General features: G+C 40.7%; 4 protein-coding genes and 1 non-coding gene across 5 annotated transcripts; 2 read left to right on the forward strand and 3 right to left on the reverse strand.

Annotated features, from left to right (window-relative positions):
* The first annotated feature begins 956 nt into the window (after positions 1–956).
* On the forward strand, positions 957–6,276 carry LOC102716342 (potassium transporter 26). The gene is made up of 8 exons (XM_006660205.3): positions 957–1,181; positions 1,454–1,676; positions 2,345–2,590; positions 2,822–2,872; positions 2,950–3,210; positions 3,299–3,351; positions 3,422–3,791; positions 4,964–6,276. The coding sequence occupies exons 1-8, from the start codon at positions 984–986 to the stop codon at positions 5,776–5,778; spliced, it is 2,217 nt and encodes a 738-aa protein (XP_006660268.1). The 5' UTR covers positions 957–983; the 3' UTR covers positions 5,779–6,276.
* Positions 6,277–7,151: 875 nt separating this feature from the next.
* On the reverse strand, positions 7,152–9,112 carry LOC102716620 (3-oxoacyl-[acyl-carrier-protein] reductase FabG-like). The gene is made up of 3 exons (XM_040526960.1): positions 8,698–9,112; positions 8,053–8,282; positions 7,152–7,631 (listed from the first exon to the last, which is right to left on the reverse strand). The coding sequence occupies exons 1-3, from the start codon at positions 9,044–9,046 to the stop codon at positions 7,353–7,355; spliced, it is 858 nt and encodes a 285-aa protein (XP_040382894.1). The 5' UTR covers positions 9,047–9,112; the 3' UTR covers positions 7,152–7,352.
* Positions 9,113–9,985: 873 nt separating this feature from the next.
* TRNAL-GAG lies at positions 9,986–10,069 on the forward strand. The gene has a single exon. It is a non-coding gene; the product is annotated as a tRNA-Leu (tRNA).
* Positions 10,070–10,967: 898 nt separating this feature from the next.
* LOC102716897 (uncharacterized abhydrolase domain-containing protein DDB_G0269086-like) lies at positions 10,968–14,788 on the reverse strand. The gene is made up of 3 exons (XM_040527119.1): positions 14,185–14,788; positions 13,475–14,012; positions 10,968–12,360 (listed from the first exon to the last, which is right to left on the reverse strand). Exons 1-3 carry the CDS (start codon positions 14,568–14,570, stop codon positions 11,392–11,394), a joined length of 1,893 nt encoding a protein of 630 aa, XP_040383053.1. The 5' UTR covers positions 14,571–14,788; the 3' UTR covers positions 10,968–11,391.
* A 5,652-nt stretch (positions 14,789–20,440) lies between these two features.
* On the reverse strand, positions 20,441–21,885 carry LOC102709670. Its single transcript, XM_006659511.3, has one exon. It carries the CDS (start codon positions 21,727–21,729, stop codon positions 20,587–20,589), a length of 1,143 nt encoding a protein of 380 aa, XP_006659574.2. The 5' UTR covers positions 21,730–21,885; the 3' UTR covers positions 20,441–20,586.
* Between the last annotated feature and the right edge of the window lie 3,038 nt (positions 21,886–24,923).

Here is a 24,923-nt window from a genome sequence, read left to right on the forward strand (position 1 = left end):
ATGAACTACTTAAACTAAACTGGTTGTCAAAAGAATTGCTAGTCTTTACCTAAGACATAGGAAAATGCATGTCAATGTTTAAAAAATACAATAAAATTAACTTGATATTTTGTTCACAAAGGACTTAAACAATTTTTCATTGGAACGAATCATGTGGTAACCTCATCTTTCCTACAAATATGTGACTATACTCAGGGTTCAAACATCCAACCAAACATCATCTTTTGGATTCTGCATTTAGAAATATAACCAACCAAACATTGTCTCAGGTCATCTAGGACATATTCATGCAAGCAACCAAATAGTGTCAATTGGACTACTCTAACCAAGCAAGCAACCAAATAGTGTCAATTGGACTACTCTAACCAAGCTGAGAGTAGCCTAGATGAAAATACGGATCAAACTGGGAACATACAAGCAACCAAACAGACCTCATATAAATTCGCGGAGCGACATGAAGCACTAGTGTTCCTACTCCATTTATGTACACAGGGGTTTCCACCGCATCTTTTTCACTCGTATTTATATATCTGTGAGTCAAAATTTATAATTAATTTTGAGATTTGTTTATTATAGTATTTTTATCACTAATAACATATATATAAAAGTTTTATATGTAAATAATTTTTCGTTTATAAATATATCGTTTTATTTTTTTTCACGAACACATTTCCCCAGCAGAGAAGCAATTAAAATATGCAACAATATAGCCTGTAGCATGCATGTAAAAATATCTCTAGCTTTTGTAAAATCATAATGGCACGGGTGCAAATTTCTCTTTTTTTTTCTTTGTTGAAAAACGTATCACCGTTAGGTGGTTGGTCGCAGCTGTTGCGAACGGCGCGGCCCGGTGGATCACAGCCGCAGATTAGCGCGGGTAAAATGGGGGAGCGCGGCAACGAACTAACCATAAACCCCTATAACCTCAAACCGCATCCATCCATCGATCCCTCCCTCTCTCGGTCAACCAGGCGGAGGTGGAGATGGAGTACCACCAGCAGCAGCAGCCGCCGGCGCCGGCGGACGACGACGTGGTGATCCAGATGAACGCCGCCGCCATCGCCGCCGTCGACGAGAGGAGCTCCACCAACGAGGAGGCGGATCAGGCGGGCGCCGGCAAGGGCGGCCTCGGCCGCCGCGCCTTCAGCCAGCACTACATGACGAAGCACCGCGCCCCGCCGGTACAATTTCTCCATCCGGAGCCCATCGATTTTCGCCCATGTCTTTTAGCTTCTGATTATATTTGTAAATCAAAATCTTATATGAGATGTTTTTTATTATAGAACACACGTATATATTATTAATAAATTATTTTTTATTTATAAATATATCATTTGTCTTTTTTTTTAAAAAAAAAGAAGATGACCATCTTGGTTCTCCGGCGATCGATCCGGTCATGGATTGGATTGGATTCGGTCATGGATTGGATTGGATTGGATTTGATTTTTTGCAGGAGTTCACGAGGTGGCAGCTTTTGCTGCTGAGCTACCAGTCGCTGGGCGTGGTGTACGGCGACCTGGGGACGTCGCCGCTGTACGTGTTCTCGTCCGTCCAGCTGCCCAGCCCCGGCGAGGCCGACTTCGTCGGCATCCTCAGCATCATCCTCTGGACCTTCACCATGATCTGCCTCCTCAAGTACGTCCTCATCGTGCTCAAAGCAGACGACCACGGAGAAGGTATATATCTAATCTAATTACATCGCTACAAATAATTTTACTGCTTGTCTCTTTTTAATCGTTTGATTGTTTTTTTCTTTAATCGTTTGATTATGATAAACGAGATTTGTATGTTTATAGTTACCATACTACTCTCTCTGTCCCCTATTTTAATCCCCTATTTTAATAGATGATGTCGTTGACTTTTTATAAATGATTGACTATTTGTTTTATTTTTTTTATTTTATGAAAATATAAGTTATAATTAAAATATATTAATAGATCTAATCACAATAAAATAAATAATTATTATATAAATTTTTTGAATAAAATAAATGATTAATCGTGCATAAAAAATCAACATAAGTTATCTATTAAAATATGGAGTAAGCATGTAACGTGGGATATTATTGATAAGTAGTGATAGAATGGTGCCAGTAAAATATTTGATTCCTCAAGTTCTTTTAAGAATAAGTCACGTTCTTTTAAACATACATGCAGACATTTAATCAAATTTTTGAAACATAAGTACCAATATTCTTTTACAACATTTAGATCAGATACATTACAATAGCATGGATAAATTGATGAAGGTTTCTTAAGTTCATATTCATTGAGCACAATATTTCAAGGTTCTGCACATGTGAATTGTGTGATACGCTTGTTCTTAATTATTATCTTGTTGAAAGGTGGCACCTTTGCCCTGTACTCGCTGCTACGCCAGCATGTGAATTTCAAGGGAAACATGCCGGTGCCAGTCACACGGTTGGAATCCGACGTCAATCTCAAGTTCCACAGTAAGAAGAGGGCCATGGCGTCTAAGTTTCTCAAGTTACTGGAGGACAGCACAAAATGGCAGGCAGTCATTACGTACATGGTGCTGGCTGGAACTTGCATGGTGTTAGGAGATGGTGCCCTCACTCCAGCCATATCAGGTATGCATCTCATATCCAGATAGTTTCTGATTAAGCACTTGAAACAGTGTAGGATAATATATTTTTACAAAGCAGTAAATTTTATTTAACTAAAGGGATGCAAGGGGGTCAAAAGTATAGCATACCTTTCAGGAGTTGTTCTAGGAAACAACTTGTGTGCGCTATAATAGCATGTAGTTTGCAGATCGATTACATGCATGTCAATGATGTTTCTTCCTTGAAAATTCACAGTTCTGTCAGCTGTTCAAGGAATCCAGTCAAGATCTTCAAACATAACGCAAGGTAACATTGTTTTAGCTAGCCCCATTGTTTTGAATGGCAAGAGAGAGGGAAAAACTGACGTTATTTTCTTGTTTCAGCTCACGTTGTGATACTATCTGTGATTATCTTGTTCGTACTTTTCCTCTTCCAAAGATTAGGCACAAGCAAAGTCAGCTTCACCTTTTCTCCCATTATGCTCTTGTGGTTTGCATTTGTTGCATTCATTGGATTGTACAATATTATCAAGTACTATCCACCAATAGTAAAAGCCGTGTCACCACATTACATAATCATATACTTCCTGAGGAACAAAAGAACAGCCTGGGAGACACTTGGAGCAATTGTTCTATGCATAACAGGTTAGAAATATATCAAAAAACATCTAGCAGTAGTTTTGCTTTTTGTGAATTAATCTACGTATTACTAAACAGATGTAATCATTATCAGGTGCTGAAGCTATGTTTGCTGATCTGGGTCATTTCAACAAGCCATCAATCCAGGTAAATGCTCTCTAAAATTTAAGTATAAATAACACAAGTATTAACCTTGTTCCTAAACGTTATCCTGCAGATGGCATTTTCAGTCATAGTTTATCCATCAATGATCCTTGCCTATGCTGGCCAGGCAGCATTTTTGGTCAAGAACCCTTCAAAGCTCAGTACAACGTTCTACAGTAGCACTCCAGAGCCACTATTTTGGCCCATGTTTGTCGTAGCAACTTTGGCTGCTATTGTTGCGAGCCAGGCATTGATATCAGCCAGTTTCTCCATCATTCGACAATCAATTGCTCTAGGTTGTTTTCCAAGAGTTACCATGAAGCATACCTCAGACAAACATGAAGGCCAAGTATACTCTCCAGAGATCAATTACTTTTTGATGGTTGCGTGCATCTTAATTACTGTTGGGTTTAAGGGTGGACCAGAGATAGGGCAAGCTTTTGGTAAGCAATCTAAGCATATAGTACTCTACTTATTTCTAATTGCTAGTTTATTTTTAGAGTAAATTATGTTCACGATACACGAACTTAGTATGGTAGGTGCAAATAGATATGATAACTTGCAAATTATTTATTCCGGTACAATAACTTGGCTAATTCGTGCAAACTTAAACCAAAACGATCTACACAAGCAAAACTGATCTAATATGATACATAATGATATGTAATTATGGTTACACATCAAAATTTTGTACTAACAATAAATTATTATTATTATTATTATTATTATTATTATTATTATTATTATTATTATTATTATTATCGGTGTGGTATTTTCAAGATATAGACCAACGGAAGAAAATAATTAATTATGGTTCCAAAATATATTAGAAATGCTCAATCATAAAAATACACTTTCAATAATATAGTGTCTGAACATGAAGATGAAAATTAAAATATTTTTTCCAGGAGTTAATTGTAAGGATAAAAATTATAGCATATAAATAGACATTAGATGAGTCATATAGAGATTATGTATCCCAAGAAATGAAATAAATTCTCTATCCTAGACATGAAAAATAAACTTTTGCACATCTAATTTATCTTTTTATTTGAATTAAAAATAAGATCTCCAAATCCTAGTCCTGCGTGTATGCTGCTATGTCATTAGTATGCGCTAATTTAAAGCAATTTTTCTTGTGTGAATCATTTTGGTCTAGTTCGCACCAACTAACAAGTTATTGTATCAAAGTGAGCAATTTACAAGTTGTTATATTTATTTGCACTCACCATGCAAGTTCATGTACCGTGAGCGTAATTTACTCTTATTTTTTACTTCTGGTATGCATATTGTAGTTGTGGAAACTAATAACTCATGAAAAAGGAATAAATTGCACCCAGTACATATAAAGTTAGAAGTTTTAGCATACTGATGTGCTCGTGTGTGTTTGGTTTTTCAAAGCACAGATGGGTGTTACATAAAATTAAAAGAATTATTCTGTAGAAAAGTCAGGTTTTAACCAGGTGCAATTATCAAGTTACTAGAAACACCACTGCTGGTGCCATAGAAACATCAAGGAGAGGACATCTCTATTTCAACAGATGCAATGACAATATTACTTGCTAAATCAACACATTATTTGTCATTTGATTGAATTGTTTCTTCTGGTCTGCAGGTGTGGCCGTGATATTTGTTATGCTTTTTACAACAAACCTGATGACAGTGGTCATGGTTATAATATGGCAGAGTAACATTGTACTCGTTAGTCTATTTTTTGTTTTCTTCTTTTCCATGGAAGGCCTTTACATGACCTCACTTTTGAACAAGATTCTACAAGGTGGCTGGGTTCCATTTGCCATTACTGCATTTTTCCTTATAATTACACTATCTTGGACTTATGGAAGAAGTAAGAAGAGTGACTATGAACTTGCCAATGTGATGCAAAGGGAGGAATTCATTGATACAGTAAAGGCAAGCAACCGAGTACCTGGAACATGCATCTTCTGCACAGACATGATGAATGGCATCCCGCCAATTGTGCGCCATTATGCTCAGCATGTGGCTTCCCTTCGTGAGTTGATGGTGTTTGTCACTGTCAGGATTCTTCCAGTGAGAACTGTCCTTCCTGAAGAACGCTTCCTCCTAGACAAGCTAGAACCAGTCGGTGTCTACAGATGCATAGTCCAGTATGGCTATATGGACAACCACAACATGGGGGGTGATGAGTATGTTGCATCAGTTATTGCATCCCTCAAGGAAATAGCTGAGAATGAAGATGATATTTTGGTGTTGGATTCAGCTTTGATGAATGGATCAACCTTTGTTCTTGGCAGGACTATCATAAAGATGGGTACTAGACACAACTGTGTCAAGCGCTTTATTATTAATAACCTTTACAGGTTTCTGCAGAAGAACTTCAGGTCGAACATGTCCAGTCTAAAGATAAATCCTGGAAAAACATTGCAAGTTGGAATACAATACGATATATGAAAAAGGCAACATGAAGGTTGGAATGCTAAGTGAGATTTGTCGGAAGCATATTTGTATCTTTTACAGTTTGTAGCATCAGTAAACCTGCTATTTAGAATCGTTATGTGGATTTAGCTTTCAATATTTATTTTGGAGATGTTTTAGAATCTCTCCTCCATGATACTTCATAATTATTCAAAGCATCATATGTTTTTTTTTATTTGAGCAAAATTATGCATGCACAAATGTGACGGGTTAGAGCATCTCCTAGAGTGCTAATACTCAACTCCCCAAAACCCTGTATTGGGTCCATCCAAAAAAAAAATATTATGCCTAAAAATTATCCTCGCCTCTAAAAGAAGTCCAAACTGAATTACCCTGTATTGGAAATGCATGTCTGCCTCAAATCTAGGATATGAGAGAGTTGATATGAGACATGAGCCTGTTAAAGATATGTTTGCTGATCTAATTTCCAAAATTCAGTTTTATGGGTCAATTTTAGACACCTCTTGAGGATGCTCTTAGATTGTTGAAATTGGCAAGCAGTGACACAAACGTTTTTTTTTCCTGATTAATGTCACAGAATTGAAAATTGTTTGTATGTAGTCCATATTTTCAGCATGTGAGCCATCTGTTATATAATTGTTCTGTATTTTGCAGATGACTCTGTTATATATATTTCTGGTACATACAACTTCCAGTAACCTTTTAATGCATCTCCCCTAATATTTCACACCAAATCATGCCCACTTGTAGGGATGGTTAGTGGACACTGCAAAAAATTGTTTGCACACTGCACAATTACATGCATATACCATACTTATTTATAGCTGTATTTGATAAGATGGTTACCCGAATATGTTCTTCCGTAGAAGTGTAAACTTTCTACTAAAACAATATAGATCTAAATGTTGCAGTGTTCCATTGCAAACATCACTGTCATAACGATGCAGGAGTAAATGTGTATCAATTTTTATAGTCTATCATTTAGTTGTATTTGATAAGATGGTTACCTGAATATGTTCTTCCATAGATGTGTAAACTTCCTACTAAAACAATATAGATCAGAATGTTCCAGTGTTCCATACTTCCATTGCAGACATCATTGTCATAATGATGCTGGAGTAAATGTGTATCAATTTTTATAGCTTATCATTTAGTTATTACAAAAGAACAAATTTCAAAGATGGTAAGTATTCTGCCCCGCTATCCACCTAACCTAAGAACTCCATGCTAGTCATACATGTGGAATTTGTAATTACTAAGTTAGTACTGTTCTGATCAAATCCCCTCCCTCTACTGAGAAAAATATATAATCATGCCAATGGGTTCATCAGATATAAAATAAGAGGACTACAGTAGAATAATTTCCATTCTACACCAAAAGTGTTTCTTAGAGCAGCACGCCAATAACAGAAAACAAACTGGTGGGCACAGTTAATCTGAAAACAACTGTACAGAAAGGCCACTTCCCTCACGGGTTTTGATTGCTTATTTAATGGAGTAATATGTAACATGACTTCTTGAAAGCAAATTCTAATTATCAATATTACAGAGAAGAAAATATTGGAACACCATGTATCTAATAATGAAAATTACAGAGAAGAAAATATTGGAACACCAGGTATGGTGGCACCTGAATCTACAATGAAGATGTTTCCAGTCACATATGATGATGTTCCATGGATCAGAAAACGAACCAGCGACGTCAGTGCTGGATCAGTAGTACCATGTGTCTTAAGTGGCACTATCTTCGAAACAACAGTTTTCAACCATTTCTTTTGCAATAGAGGAGCGGTTATCTCTGACTGGAAGATCCCAGGTGCTATTGAGTTCACTCTAATGCCATATGCTCCCAATTCCAGAGCCATTAACTGCAGTAGCATATGTAGTTTGTTACAAGCACAAAAAGGGGTGTTTAGTTCCCAAAAACATCATATCGAATTTTTGGACATCTAAATAAAACATTAAATATATATAAACATTAAAACTAATTACACATTTATGAAGGAAATAGTGAGACGAATCTTTTGAGCCTAATTAGGACGTGATTAGCCATAAGTGCTACAGTAACCAATATGTGCTAATGACAGATTAATTAGACTCAAAAGATTCGTCTCGCGGTTTCCAGGTGGAATCTGAAATTTGTTTGGTAATTAGACTACGTTTAATACTTCAAATGTGTGTTTAAAGTTTTGATGTGATGTTTTTGCAAAAAAATTTTGCAAACTAAACAAGGCCTAAATTAAACAAATACTTGATCAGGATTGATTACTTGAGTAATAAGTATAGCACCTTTGTGACATAATGCATGGCAGATTTGGAAGCTGCATATCCAGTGGAGCCGGGCAGATGACCACGGTTAAGACCAGAAACAGAGGAAATGTTAATTACTGAACCCTTTATCTTGGCATCATGCATGCGTCTACATACATGCTTGGAAACGAGCCATGATCCAGTGAGGTTTGTCTTGATAAGTGTATTCCAATCATCCTCAGGCCAATCCAATGGTGAGTGCACACCTCCTGAAGCATACAAGGGCACAACTATTACACGGCATCAAACAATGTGTAATATAGAGTACATGGTTTTTTTTTCTTCTTCTTTTGAATCATATTAACATGTTAACTAAGATATTTCCATCAATTCCAAAGTTTTCTGACTGACAAGTCTATGTAGCCCATATCATCCGAATGGTGAGCACAAGACAGCCAAAAATTTCATATGTGTGACCTGGTTAGATTGAAGATTATCATGGCAGGAGTTTTATATCTATAGGTTCAATTTGAAGGGGGGAAAAGAACTTGGACATTCCATCTCAACTTGGCAAAAGTGCCTCGCTCCAAGGAGCTTTAAATCTTCGTCTCAAATAAGTAAAATTTTGCAGTAAGGCTTAATTTGACAATTATTTGAACATGGAGATGAACAAATCAAATATACCTCGGAGGCCAGCGTTGTTGATGAGGACATCGATGCGGCCGAAGGCGTCCCAGGCCCTCTGCACGGCGGCCTCCAGCGCAGCCCCTCCGGACGCGACGTCGAGCTCGACGGCCGCCGCCACCGCTGCGGAGGAGGAGGAGGAGGCGTTGATGTCGTCGCAGAGCGACCGGAGGCGGTCGGCGCGGCGCGCGGCGGCGACGACCCGGCAGCCGGCGCGCGCCAGGTCGAGGCAGAACTCGCGGCCGAGCCCGGAGGAGGCGCCCGTCACCAGCACCACCTGCCCGTCCAGCCTGCCCCACGGCGCCCCCCGCGCCGACGCGGTCCCCTCCTCCGGCCGTGACGACGCCATCGCTCGCCACGAGAACGCGAGTTTGGGGTCCAGTAGTACTGCTCTACAGCTCTGCTCCCTCTTAAAAAAAAAAACTTCACTTTCTCTCACACGTATAACAGCATACAAAAGGCTAAAATATATTTCATCTTTTCAAATTACAGTGCATTTTCCGTGCTGTTTCTAATCCTGATGAATTTATTCTCTGCTTTCTCGGACTATTACTCTAAAAATGACATGTAAAGATATTTTTTTTAAAAAAAACGGAGGATCAGACTATTACTGTATAAATAAAGTGTTAAAGATATTCTTTATTTTAAAGAACGGAGGAAGGTAATGGTTTACTCTATAAATTACAATGTAGTTGTAATTAAGGTGGGCTACATACATTAAAAAATCGAGTATAATGAGACACTTTTGGCTAGCATTTCTAGAAAAGTACCCCAAACAATGTATATCTAGTTTTGTTTAATTGTTACAGGTAGGAGCACAACAATCTGGTGGTTTCTTGTACAATATTAGTAACCAGATTTATTGGCACGCTTCTCAAATTGTTAAATGTTATATTTTTACAAAAAAAATTTACATAAAAGATACTTTGAAAACTCATATCAATTCATTTTTCAAAAAAGTTTATAGCTAATAATTTTATAGTAATTTGTTACTTCGCTTTTGGTGCTAGTTACTTAACCAACTAAAGAAGAGGGCTTTAGTAGGGATGAATCAAATGCTTACTGTCTCATTTTAAACCACTTATAGTTTATAGTCACACTTATGACAAAATTCTTTACACATTATATAGGAATCACATATTATTGAGACAAAAAGTATGGCAGTAATGCCTCATGCTAGTTAATTTGTGACTCCAGTTTTCTTAGCAATAAATTAAAGACAAATTATACTCCACCAAACAGTGACACATGCAAAGTCAATATAATATTCAGTTTGACAAGTATAAGAGAGGGGATAGCTCAGTTGGGAGAGCGTCAGACTGAGGATCTTAAGGTCGCGTGTTCGATCCACGCTCACCGTATTTTTTCTTCTTTTCTTTTTAAAAAAATTTGTCATTTTTCCATTCTTTTTAACTTATGCATCAGATTTTTCTTTTTTTATTTTTAAAAACATTTGTCATTTTCCCATTCTTTTTAACTTATGCATCTTGCCATTTACCATCTTTTTAACTTTTGCCAGGCAAACATGTGAAAATGATTTTTGTTTTGTTTTATATGTTTGATCCACGCTCACCGCATTTTTTTCAGATTTTTATTTTCTTTTTAGAAACATTTGTATTTTTTGTCAATTTTCCTTTTCTTTTTAACTTACGCATCTTGCCAGTTTCCCATCTTTTTAACTTTTGCCAGGCAGACATGTGAAAATGATTTTTGTTTTGTTTTATAGCTTTCGTCAAAGTTTAAAAAAATTTAAAAATTTGTGCCAGATAGAAAACTGAAAATGTAAAACCTGCTGAAACATATGCATTCAGATATGCATGTTCCAATAGCAATGCCAGGCTACAAGTTTTGTAAGAGCGAGGTTAAAGCTCCGATGCCACTCAGACCAGCAATCATGACACTGCGGGGGTGTTTGTTTCTAGTCAGTCAGCTAAAGTACTAAACTTTAACTTTAGTCGGTAGTTACTTCGAATATTTGGACACTTATTATAAATAGTAAACATAATCTATAAATAAAACCAATGCATAATCTTGGACTAATTCATGAGACAAATCTAATGAGCCTAATTAATCTATTATTAGTCTATGTGATGCTACAGTAAACATTTACCAATTATGGATTAATTAGACTCACAAAATTTATCTCACATATTAGCTCTCATTTATGAAATTATTTTTTTGATTAGTCTATATTTAATAATTTAAATTAGTTTCCAGACATCCGATGTGACATGAGGCTAAAAAGTTTAGCCCCATCTAAACAACCCCTATATATGTTTATGTTATGTTTCATCGAACATGGATGATGACGATGGGGCACACAGACCATCTTCTTGCTCCTGATTCTCCTGATTCAGTGTAGAGGGTTACAGAAAATTCAGTGAAAACATAGGAGTCATACCCTACAAAAAAAACAGTCTTGAGGCGAACACGATTCTTTCACCCAAGTTAGTCTTGAGGCGAACACGATTCTTTCACCCAAGTTCCTGATCGTTTCATGAGGTATCGAGGTGAGACGTACAGGTGAACCAGATGTTCCATCCTTCATCTCCCAGCAGAAAAAAAATTCTCCCACCTCTTCTCGCTACAATAATGGCGCCAAAACGCAAAAAACCAAGGCTACTACCGCCCGCCACCCCTACGAACATTTACACGCACAGCTTCCCGCCGCCTCCCATTCCGCCGTCCCGTCACCTACTTCTTCCCGCGCTTCCTGGTCGCCGGCTTGTCGTCCTTGGCCCTCTTGGACGGCGGCGGCGTCGGCGGCGCGGCCGCCCGTTTCGGTGGCCGGCCGACGTTCCTCCTCCCCGGAGGCGTCGAGGCAGCGGCGGCCTTCTTGGAGCCGGAGCCGCCGGCGTCCTTCCGGCCGTCGCCCTTCCCGGAGGACGACGACGACTTCTTCTGCTGCTCCGTCGCCGCGGAGAGCTTCAGCGTCTCCAGCAACGACACCCTCTCCGTCGACGGCGATCCGTTCTGGTTCATCCGGTTCAGGAAGTCCACGGCGTTTCGCTTCTTGGCGACCCCGCCTGCCGCAGCCGCCGCTGCCGAGCTCCCGCCGCCGCCGCCTTTCTTGTCGGACTTCTTCGTCCCCTCGCCGCTCTCCGAGACCTTCGTCTTCTGATTCCTGGCGGGTCCCCGGCTCTTGTTCGTCCTCATCCCGCGAGCCTTCCTGTCCTTGCTAGTGACCGTGGCCGCCACCGCCGCCTTCTTCTTGTCCTCGCCGTCCTTCTCCTTGTCCGTCTCCGCTTTCTCCCCCTTGGCAGCAGTCGCCGCCGCGGCCTTCGCGATGGAGCTCCGCTTCCGGCATACGATGATAGGCGCCTTCTCGAGTAGCGACCCGGCAATGTCAGCGTCAGCCTTGGGCTTCTTCGAAGCCACCGCCTCCGCCTCCACCGCCGCCGCGGGCACCTTCCCTGCGGGAGGACGGTCCTTGGAGATGTGCTTGGAGACGAGCGCGCGGACCTGGAGCGCGGCGTCGTGCTCCGGCGAGCCGCGCGGGAAGAAGACGAGCGCGTTGGCGCAGAGCAGCAGCAGGTCGCGGTAGAGCTCGGACGCCGAGGCGTAGCACGTGGCCGCCGCTGCCGCCGCCCCACCCACCAGCCTCGCACGAACCATCTCCAGGTCCACGTGGCGCCTGATCGTGCCACTGTACCTCTCGCCCTCCTGCAAAAACCAAAAAACGAACTTAAAATCATTTTTCAAAAGCCCAAAAATCATCTAAAAAACATTAAAAAATTAAAATCTTGAGTGCGCAACCCCACATTTCATTGGGCTTGGCATGGAGTGGCCGACATGACGGGCCCACGCGATGATGTGGCAGCATGCCAGTACATGTCTGGGCCCACCAGTAGTCCACAAAATCTGCACCCAATCAGCTCTGCGTCTGCTCATCTAAATTTAGCCATCTCATTTACATGATCATCTAAAATATCTAAAATAGTTTTATCCTTTGTATCTTCTTTTTATATTCACTAGATCATTCATATATAACATCCTTTGTATCTCTATCTCTTTAGAGGATGGAAATCTCTTTAGAGGATGGAAAGAGATAATCTAAATATAAACATTTTCTCATAATAGATAGTCGTTCTGTTAGAGTTTAATTTGTTAGAGTTTAATTTATAGTTTTTATCCTCCATTCTATTTTTAAGAGATTCTATTTTTAGGAGAGACGATGAAATAAATCAGCTATTAGAGAGGCTCTTACGGCTGCGATTCATCGACCGATCTGTGTGCTCCGTAGACCAAAACCTTCGTACTGGTGGTGGTGGTGGCGTCGGCCGTACGAACAGCGAAATTCCACGTTGTTTCGTTCCCACGACGACCGTGTGACCAAAGAGGTGGCGCCCATTTATTTAGGTTTACGAGCAATGTAATTTATTTAATCTAATAAGCCACCACTATTTTCAGCCTATCTTTTTTATCCGTTTACGCTTATAATATAAAATTTAAAATTTTTAATCTTTAATTTAGATTAGATTTTACGGTTTTTATCACATTTATTTTTTCAGTCATGGCTAGATCGCGAAGAACACTTTATTTACATATTACTGTTTATTTATAAATATAATGTGAGACTTTTTACCACGATAAACCAAACAATCGCCCAATTCGTGATTAGGTTAAGGGCTTTATTGCCAAAAAAAAAGCAAATCACAAGAAGGTGTAGTTAAAAATGCGTAATTAAAAAAATTGGTAGGAGAATAAACGAGGAGGTTTTAGGTTTTTATTTTATTTACTGTGAGTGAAATGGGAGGAGATTATTTTTTTTTCTTACCTGGCTGTCGAGCCGTCGCTCGAACACGGCGCCCGCCTTGCTGGTCCGGACCGACTCGAGGAAGGCGACGAGCGGCTCGGCCTCCGCGGCGGGGAGGGGCACGGACACCGACGGCGACGCCGCCTCCGCCTCTTCGCCGCCGCCCTTCCGCTGCCGGCGACGGGACGGGCTGGCGGAGCTCTGCACGTCGCTGCTCTCCTTCTCCGCCTCCGCCTCCTTCGACCCCGCCACCGACTCGCCGGACGCCTCCTCTTTCACGGCTACCTCACCCGCCGCGGCCTCCTCCCGCTCTGCTGGGTCGTCGTTGGCGGCGGCGGGCTCGTCCTCCGGCCGCTTCAGATCTGACGAGTTGGACTCCTTGCACGACCGGCCGGACTCGTGGCCGGAGACCCTGTCCTCCACGCCGCCGGCCTCCTCCTCCTCCGGCGATCCCTTCCGTACATCGTCCTCCGTCTCCTCCTTCACCGCCGGCTCGGCCTCGCCGGAGGGGCTCCTCTCCTTCTCCTCCGTGAGCCGTTTCAGTTTTGACTGCAACGACCTAACCATTTCCAATCAAAAATACGAAATAAACATTTTATCCATAAAAAAAATTGTCGCCGATCGATCGGCATCAGACGGCATGGGATTGGCAATGCACGAACCAGGCAGAGTTAAAAAGTGTTTATTAAGTTTTTTTTAATGTTATATTTCCGGGCTGTTTTTTTTTTTACCCGATCGAGAGATCGTATTTCTCGACCTCGCGGCGGAGCTCGGCGACCCGCAGCTTGCGGAGCTCCTCCACCCAGCTGGCGACGGCGTCGGCATCGGGCTCCTCCACCTCCTCCTCGCCCCCGCCGCCGTCCACGTTCTCGGCGGCGGCGGCGCCGGAGAAGCGGCGGTGGAGGACGCGGAACCGGAGGCGGCAGCTGGCGGGGGTGAACCCCGCGGCGGACGGGCACCTCGACCGCACCTCCTTCGCCACCTCGTCCCAGCTCGCCGTGCCGTGGCGGCTCACGGCGCACGCCAGGAGAAGGTCCTCCGCCGTCCCCCAGATCTCACCGCCCGCCGCCGCAGCCGCCGCCGGCGAGACGCCGGGGTCGTCCGATCTGGCGGTCATCCCCTCCGCCCGGTCGTTCCCGCACGCCACGGCGGCGGCTCACGGCGCCGCCTCCATGGACGGCGAGGCGAGGGCTAGGGTTTGGTGGGGTGGGCTCGCCCACCTTCTCTCTCCTCCTCGGGCTATCTATCCCCCTCTCTCTCTCCTCTGCGTGTGGTTCGTCTAGGTTTTGGTCCCGGTGCGGTGTTGCCCCCTCCCTCGCCTCTTCGTCCTTTTCGATCCCGATTTCCCCCCCTCCACTTTCTTTATTTGGTTGGATTTTTAAATGGAGCCGCAGGCCTCTTCGGGGTAATTCGAAGGTTTCGTGGGGTGTCGCTGCGAAATGGGGCCGAATTAACTCGAATTATTTTTCGCCGGAGTTGTGGGGCCTACTTGGCAGTATGGTTTATCGACTGAGAACTGCTACAGTACGGGATTCCGTCGAGACGGAACAGGTCAAACCGAACGGAGAAAAAAAAATACCTCTAGTATGATACCAAATGATACTTTCCACCACCGACGTCGGAGTCGTTCTTCCCTTACCCTTCGATGAAGCAGATTTAGCCAACGATGAGTAGATTGAGGTGGATCGAGCTTCCTCAATATGAAGAGGGCAATGGAGACACTAGATCCCATTAAGAGCTCGTGGCCCCTCCCAATCAGGTGACAGTTTGTCGCCAATTCCTAGCATGATAGTGTCAATGACGATGTGTATCTGACCTCTCTCCTTTCCCCATCTCTACTACTCCAATGGACTCATGTACTTGGCAATGGAGTCAGAGCTCGCAAGATTACTCGACATTGAGTAGGATGCTTGCCGTCATATTCTGCTAGGAGTAAGAAGCAGGGGAATAACTACTATGTTCAACACATTGATATAGCTGTGATCTGCAATTTGTCCAGCAAGAAGACAATATCTTGCAGAGGACACGATAACCCTCCCTGGGCCACCTCGCCCCACACCTTCTCTCCTGCACAACATCATTTAGCATACGTGGCGAGTTGAAACCACACTATATAGGAGCACTGTGAACACCCTTAGGATCGACAAATAATAATCGGCAAAATTTAGACTGGCTGACATGTGGGACACCTGAATGTTTCTCACTTTTACTCAAAAATGATGCACTTGCTTTGCTAGTTATGTTTTTTCGGATTATTCCCATTTTTCTCTTGTTTTTTGCGCACATGTGTTTCGATCAATTTGTTTGCAAAAGGTTTATATATATAAGTTATCCAGTCATGAATCTACAATTTACATATAGGTGGTCCGGCTGAATTTTTTACCTAAGCAAAGTAAATCTAACGATACTAATACATATAATATATAATACAAGTATGGATAATAAAATAGATCAAAAGTGTACCATGATATATTAATAAGGGGCATTTAACTTTTTGTTACTTTTAAAAATAGACGATAATAGATTTTTCACTCGCTGTCAGTGACACATGGGCCCTTGTGTGTTTATGACATGTGGATCTAATGGTAAATATGTTATCACTAAATGCAAAAGTGGCAAAAAACTAATTATTCAAAACATCTCAAGACATATAAAATTAGTAGTTAAGTAAAATTTTGACTTAAAAGAAGTTTATATGACTAGAAACGTTTAAATAAGATTACCATACTACTGTTTGTCTTATCAAACCTACATCTTCTAATGGCCATAAAAATGTTCATTATATCTTTTTCATTCAATTTATATAAAATATTCCGCTCAATCAAGGTGATTGTATGGGGTCACTTTTGTGAATACTAATAGACAAAATCAACATTTTCTTTTCTTTTTCAGTAACAGGGGTCTGTCGATATTTTTTTGGTGGTCCGCATTAGCTCCACCATTGTCAAACTTCAAACTTACTATAGAAAATTTAAATTTTAGTTTATAAGGAGAAGCATAAGCGAGATGATATGTTCCCAGTGATGGAGGTTAACTTTTTTTTTTTTTAAGTTCCTTCGTTCGGTCGATGGTTTCTCGTACCCACGACACACGGATAGCTGATGTTACTGTAGCGATTCATAAATCGCTCGTTACCATACAGTTACCAGTGGATAATCACACTAAATTTAAGTTAATTTAATAATTTAAGATTTTAGTAAATTTAGTGTGGTTTCTCACAGTTTCACTTGGTTATCATCACAGTTCGATAACCCGAGTCGAGCTGTAAGAAAAAACATTGGGTTACTGCACGTTTTTTTTCTTTTTTTTAAGGAAGTGACGGTATCATTTGACTCACTTTGATTCAATCTAGTGAACTTAATATATGCGGAGTAACGCACATCAGAAAGGTATATTTTAGTTCATTTGATTATTATGCTAAAGCCGGTCATCAACAGGAACGCGCAAGGTGTGATCCACGCCGTACCAGATAATGGGCAATGTACAGCTGAAACATACTAAATTCAACGCCATCCCCAGTAGGAGCAATATAACCAACTGAGACCTCTATCGTTTTGCCAACAACTTATAAGCACAAGTGAAATTTTAAATTTTATTTTTGAAGTTGATTTTAGAGAGGGTTTATTATGATTTATTTTGCAACATTTGCTTTTCAATCATTAAAAAAATGTATATAAAAGTTTTATATATAAACTATTTTTTTAGTTATTACTCGGTTGTTTCACTTATAATAAGTATATGCAAACGATGGGAATATGATTAGTATTTGTCAAGACATTGGTTACAGCATTAAAAGCTTATATTTTGAGGCTACAGCTAATATTCCACTTCTCAAATCATCCTTGTAGTGGGGTCCATCTAAGAGCTATTGGGCCAAAAAAATTAATCTCTTCTCCAAAAGAAACCTAAAATTGAATTATCTTATATTGGGTATTGCAAATTTGTCATTATTATTTTCTAAATTGTGAGAATGCCACTAGAATGACAGTTATAGGCCATATTCGGCAGGCCAGATAAGTTATCTTATCCTTCTTGTTTTTCATGCGCGTGCTTCCCGAACTACTAAACGGTGTATTTTTTTAAAAAAATCTATAGGAAAGTTGCTTTAAAAAATCATATTAGGCTATTTCATATTTTAATAATTAATAATTAATTAATCATGTACTAATTTATTGCTACGTTTTTCACGCCGGGTAAGTTAACTTATCCCCTACCTACCGAACGCGGCCCTAGTGACATTTTTGTAATTTTCTAGTAATAGTTTTACAATAATATTTTAAACCAGTGTCAATTTTGCAACTGTCTCTATCAATAATATGAGAAAGCTAATATTAGACGTATGTAAATAGGTTGGTCATTCGGTCGGTTCAGTTAATTTGGTACAAGCACGTGCGAACAAAGACTCTTATTAGGTTGCACGAGTAGGAGTAGGGTGTAGAGTTTAATCATACTAAACTTATTGGATCATAGGTTGCATTTGGATTATTTTTGGTTAATTTGGTTTTTTCGAGGAGACCAAGTGACTAACCAAATTCAAAATTCAGTTTTTCCCTAACTAGGACAGAATTGATGACCGAATTTCTCGATCTTAGTCAATCTGTGTAGTCTTTTTCACCCATTCCTATGCGTAAATATTGAAAATATATTTGGGGATGCATATCAATGTGACACCTCTTGTAGATGTTTTACAAAACTGTTTATTTTTGGGAAGGAGGAGTACAAGTTATTAAGGTCAGCTAGCTTAAGGTTTTGTTCAATCTAACAACCCGGCTAAGCAATACGCGTGCTATATAGGTACACGGTGTACTTTTTGCAAAATTTTTATAGAAACGTTGTTTTAAAAAAATAAATAAAACTCATTTTCAGATTTACTATAATCCATACTTAATTAACCAATAGATTATGAAGTTGCCAACATTTTTTTTGCTGGATCGAACTCAGTCTAAGCTAGGACTAGCAGAATGAAAATGGACGGTAGGAAATATGTGTAGAGCATTAAATATAATTAAAGAAATTCATGTTCACACATATATACAGAGCATTAAATATAGTTAAAAAAATAGCTAATAGCATAGTTTCGAAGGAATTTACAGGATGAACCATTTAAGCCTAATTAATCTTTAAATAGCCCTAACTACTATGGTAACTCACATGTGCTAATTATATATTAATTATGCTTAAAAATTTCATGTCGTGATTTTCTGACATCATATATAATTAGTTTTTCAATTAATCACTAAAATAGTACTTCAATATTCAATCAAACATTGAACGTGACACTCCTAAAAATTTTCGGGCACTAAGCAAGCCCGTAGGATGAGATGGACAGGCTGTCCATCTCATCCTACGGGAGTCTATTATTGAGGCGGTCATTTGCCTTCAAGATTGGTATCGAGCTTCTGCAGGTATAACAACTACTCTCTATCCCTTTACTTCTTTTAAGTCTTTATAAAACTAATTTATTTCTATGCCTCAATTGTTAGTTCCTAACATTAACGTGAGCTCGGTAAATGAAATCAACTACCGTGATTATTTCTTGGTCAGTAAGCTTGCACTTTCACCTTTTCTTTTGCCTTGAGAGTTACCACTGACATTAGAACTAATGCTTTTCAATTTTTATCTGCAGAACCTAGGTGATTCAGTAGAGTGAATGGACTTTAGCTATGTGTCACTCAATTTAGCTATGCCTGCAGGGGCGAGTGAGTCCCAAAGCGATGATTTTAGTTAGTTAAATTTTAATAAACGCACTCACTGAATGATATGTTTGATCAGTTAGCCAATAATTGCTTATTTGTTCTGTTAGTGAATAATTGCTTAAAAATGTTCTGGTGAGTATATGTTGCATAAACATATAGCTGGTTTTTATTGAGTTGTATATGGTCAGTACATGAATCTTCCTGGCAGCTACACATGTGTGTGAAATATATATATATGTACTGTACATATATGCAGTAGAGGATCTTATTTGAATTCTTATGATTTTGCAAAGCAGATTTCATATGCAAAGCAGATTTTTTTGAAACTAAAATAGCTTGTTCATGAACACTGATGTCACCTGGAACTCAAAAGAATGATGCCCAAACTTTGTATATATCAAAGAATTGAAAACCAAAAGCTTCTTTCAGTGTTTTCTCATCTCATTGCCGCCCAGGTTTTTTATGTTATTGCTCAAGCATTACTAACACTTATTAATTTTTATGTGCAGAACAATGATGATTCACTAGAGTGAATGGGCTTTAAGATAAATCACCTACAGACTGGACATGTGATTTAATTATCCTGTCAATTTCTTTAAGCACTTCTAATAGTGTATTGTTTTTTAACTGTCTGAGAGGTTGATGGCTTGATGCCATAGTTTGCAGACTGTTGAATGTTGTGTGATGCTGCTTTGAACTATGAGCAGTTTCTTACAAAAAATTGAACTGTTGTGTTATTGTTTCCTGCCTTGATTCTTTTTTTTGCATATCAACTCGAGACATGACGTCAAACATATTCTTGCAAACATTTCTTTTTTCTGCATATCAACTCAAAAAATTTGATGCAGCTGCAAGCATTTCTCCATTTATATTCCTTGTGTATCAGTTTGGCCCATGAACCTAATGGTCCGGCCACATTTCCTCCAATGAGGGGCCAGACCAGTCCATCAAACCAAATGGGCCAAAGAGGGACGGTAACGGGCCGGCCCATTCCGGCCCCCTTGCAGGCTGATGGACAGCAGGTGCAAAGACAGTGCGTGGCTCGCTGCATATCTTCCCCCACTGTTCTACACCTTTATGCCACGCGAATGGCAAAGCCAGAGTGAAATCAAGACGCGAATGGAAGCAGGCGAGATACAAACAGGATGAGAGAGACAGAAGCTGGATGAGAAATGGCTTGACTGCTTGAGGAGCTCTAAGGTAGAAGAAGAGATGGGGGCAAATTCATGTGATCTAGAGATTAACATAGCAGAGAGAATATACAGTGAGTAATCTAGAGATAACCTGATGATTTCTTCGTTTCTTGATTGGAAATGCTAATAATACTAGCGTAATAGTACAAGCCAATGGAGTAGGAGTAGTATGTACCAGCGACGCCGGACAGTGAGGTTAGCCATGGTGTGGAGGCATCGGCAATGGCTGCCATTGCTAAAGCTCTCACCTCAGGCGCGCCTCCAGTGCCTTCTTCAACTCCTCGCCCAGCTCATCCGACGAAGGCTTCGCTGCGTTGTCGGTTGCCGTGTCGCTACCACTGCTCCGGCGATTCGGCTTTGCCGGGAACGAGTGGTAGTGATGCGGCTGTGGTGGTGGCGGCGGCGTCGTCCTCCACGAGTCGGGTATGCTAGCCGTGGGCACCGCCCTACGGCTCGCGACCTCGGCGCGCAGGTCCTCCACGGCGCGGTGGAGCATCCCGCTCTCCGCTTTCAGCGCCTCCAGCTGCCGCCTCACCAGCGAGAACCCCTCGCCGCCGTGTCCTATGCCGTCCGGTACATCGGCGGCGGCGATCTCCGGCGATGAGGAGGACTCCGTTTTGCTGCGCGTTAAGTCGGCGTCCGCGCGAGGAGACTGTTCGATGGAGATCTTGTTCATGACCAGCAGGGGCATCTTGCTGATCGCCACGCGCTCGTCCTTGCGGCTGTGGCCGCCGACGCCCGCCTCGTCGTCGGCGAACGCGGCCTGAAGCTCCGGGGGCGCGCGCAGCCCCCAGTTGAACCGCAGGCTCGCCCTGCCCCACAGCGGGAGCACGCTCCTCGTGGTGAGCCGCATCCCGGACAGCAGCGCGCCGACCCCGCCGTTCTTCCCCGCAGCGGCGACGTCCGCCGCGAACCCGCTTCCGCTAAACGAGAACGTCTTGTAGTCCAGCTCGTGCTCATGGCCGTCGCCGCTGTCGGAGACCTCACCGATCTTGCGGGGCGGCGGGGGCAGCGAGGACCGGAGTGTGTGGGAGAGCGAGAAGTCGCCGAGCCGTGGCTTGAGGAGGAGGAAGAAGGCGGGGGAGCCCGGGTTGCCGGAGAGGAAGTTGAACTCGGCGGCGAGGGAGAAGGGCGCGCGGGCGGGGGAGCCGAGGGGCCCGACGCCGGAGCGGACGGAGACGGAGAAGGGGAGGCTGGGGTCGTTGGGGCGGTACGAGAGGCGGAGCGCCGGGCCGGAGGAGAAGGCGGTGGAGAGATCGAAGCGGAGCTCGCGGGGGTCGCCGCCGGCGGAGAGGCCGGACTGGAACGGCAGCCCGAGCACCCCGATCGGCACCTTGGCCCGCATCAGCGGCCGGTCGTCGTCGCGGAACTTGATCGACGCCTTCATGGGGGCTGGTCGATTACAGAGCTTTGGGTGGTGATGGTGCGGATTTGCGGCGGAGGTCACGCTTGATGGCGCCGGCGAGACGAGGTGTGGCAGGCGGCGCCCTTGGGCTGGATGCTCGGAAGTGGTTGGAAGGGGCAAGGCCGAGTTGTCCCCTCATCTCCTAGTTTTTTTCCATTTCAAGCTTTTGTGTTTCTTTTTACATTTATTTACCCTCTTCAATTCATCACATAAAAACACCAATTTCTGGGTTGAAATTTGTACTACGAACCATAGTAAAAAAAAAAATCATTGGTTCATCGATTCACTGGCCGAATTGTCAGGTCATCGGTCGAAACGCTGATTTTTTATTTATTAACATTTTAATTTATATTATATATAACCATCACAAATTAAATAAAATATATATAAATAAACCAATATATTTATTATTGTATGACCACCACATAAAAAAACTATAGTACAATGATAGTAACGTAATATTATTGCTATAAAACAAATTAAAACCGAACGTTTCGCTGAAAAACAACCGGTTTACCGTTTTTTATGGTTCAATTGCTGCTGGTCCAATTTTTTCCGGGTGGTATGCACCGTAATATGGTGCAGGTCGGTAGCTATAAATTGGTTTATTTTACAGAGGGTGTAGCTTATATCCCTTCTTTTTACAAATAATTGATTTTAATCGGAGACAGATGAACTTTAAGGTTAATTTTTCACTTGATACTAAAAACAAATAGATTTGACATGAGACATCAATACAATACTTTGGGCTAAAAATCAACGAGCTGTTGGAGCTCTACTTTTATCCTTCATCCTCTATTTTTAGAATGAAGGATGAGACACCAGAGCTGTTGATGCTCTAAGTCATACACTCAAACTTTTAGTTATGAACCTTTTTTATTATTTTTGAAAAGTATATTGAGGCACGAAAAATTTTAGTACAAAATTATGTTATCTTGAGATACTTTGTAACTCAACTTAATAATTATTTATACTAAAAATATGATACTTTAAGACACTTTTTAAATGATGGTAAAAAATTCTTCAATTGTTACCTAGTATGAATCACACCTTTTTATAAATACCACAGAAAAATCTTTATTTTTAAAGGTATCTTTAATTACATTGGTTATATTTTGACTGAATGATCCTTGATGCATTACATGCCCGTACATAGAATGAACAGTGAAGTGCCCTTTTTAGTTAACGGCCGTTGAAAGATATCACGGTAATCATTAAGTTGCACAAACGCAACGATTACTCTATTTGCATATGATTTTATTTTAGTAGTACAAAACATTGACCAACTATTACTCTATTTTTGGCGTATATATTTTTTGACGCAAAATTAAATTTATTGTACATGTATTAAAAAAGTATATCACAAAAAATGTTGTTCTAATAGAACAGTAACTGGTCAAATCATTATCCCGAAAAGCCCGAGCGCAGCACCATTCAACGAGCTAGATATTGAAGGTAGAAGCCCAGAAAATTATGAATAGCCCGATAAAGCCTGAAAAAAAGAAAATATGAAATGACACTCTAGACATTGTTAATTTTTTATCAGAGGAAATAGTTAATTACTCGTTTATACCCTGAAACAACTATTAAAAATTCAAAAGCATCACCGATTTCTATATTGATACTCTAAAGATGTGACTTCTAGGTTTTGACACTCTAAAGATTGGTTTCGATTAAATGACGCTCTAGACTTTGTACAGCTTGATTCCTTGATATTCTAACAATTTTAATCAATCTCCTATATTTCTGTGTTTTAGCCACCTAAAATGACTATCTTACCCCTATACAACATATGCCAATATATCGCCGTGTTCTTATTAATTGTACTATTTTTTTCAATAGCATTGCATGAACTTTTCAAAGATATTTGTATATAGTGCAATACAAAATTGTACAAAACAAAATTCGAAAAAAAATGTGAAAGAACGATATTTTGGAGAAAGAAAAGATTTTGTGTTTCTATTACCACAAACCTAGTGGGTAATTGTTTAGTTTTTTATGGAGGGTCAAACAACATATTTACAAACAAAAAAATAATTTGTAAATAAAACTTTTATATACATATTCTTGGTGATCTAAAAAAGCCAATAGATGGAAAATAAACTTCGGTGAAAAAACCTCAAATTAACTCCAAATTCAAGGTTAAAAATTTAAATTTTAACTTGTAGTCATAAGCAGAAGTGAAAAGACGAATGTGCTAGCCTTCTTTAGAAAAGAATGAAGCAACATCGGGTATAGGAAGAACAACGTCAAGTTAGCAGTGTTAGAGGAAAAAGGTATAGTTGTCAGTATATTCATAAGGTAAAATAGTGAAAAGAAAATTGAATTTGATTAATAGAGGGCAAATGTTAGTAAATCGAGCCACATAATGTTTAGAGCGTTATTTAATTGAAACTAACCTTTAGAGCGTCAAAACGTAGAAGCCACATCTTTGAAGTGCCAATTAAGCAATTTTCTCCAAGTTAGTAATTTTGACTAACAATTCAAGATCTGTCCTTAATATATGATGGAAGAAATACGGCAGGGACAATAAATTAAATATCAGAAAGTTGTCAGATTGTTAAAAGTTTTCTATGAAATAAGTCAAAGAAGAATGTATTTACAAATATCGTGCCGTTTAGAATTTTAGAAAACACCACTAGCCTCAGTCATGTGCCACTCTATATTTTTTTTTTAGCCAGGCTAAATAATTTGGGGGCGGTTTGTTTGGAGGGACTAATCCATAAGTCCCTCCACTTTAGTTCATTTTAGCCCCTAAAATACTAAACAGGAGGGACTAAAATGGACTAAAACTATCATGGTCCATAAATCCCTAAGAGCATCCCTAACAGCTCATCTAAATTTGGTCATCCATATCTTCATTTGGATAATCATCTAAAACACTTTCATCATTCGTATCCCTTTGTACTCCAGCAGATCATCTATATATGACATCCTCTATATCTATTTGGAGGATTGGAGAGAGAACATCTAAATATAGAGTTTCTCTCTCCTAATATGGATGATATCTAAAAATATATGATAAGATAGATGCTCTGCTGGAGCTCAATTTTTACTCTTCATCCTCTATTTCTAGGATGAAGGATGAGATGGATGATCTGTTGGGATGCTCTAAGGGAGATGCTAAAAGGGACTAAAGGCCTATAGTAAACTATACTCTACTACTCTAGGCCTAT

This window comes from Oryza brachyantha, chromosome 8 (genome assembly GCF_000231095.2).
Source record: "Oryza brachyantha chromosome 8, ObraRS2, whole genome shotgun sequence".
In the NCBI taxonomy this organism is placed as follows: Eukaryota; Viridiplantae; Streptophyta; class Magnoliopsida; order Poales; family Poaceae; genus Oryza; species Oryza brachyantha.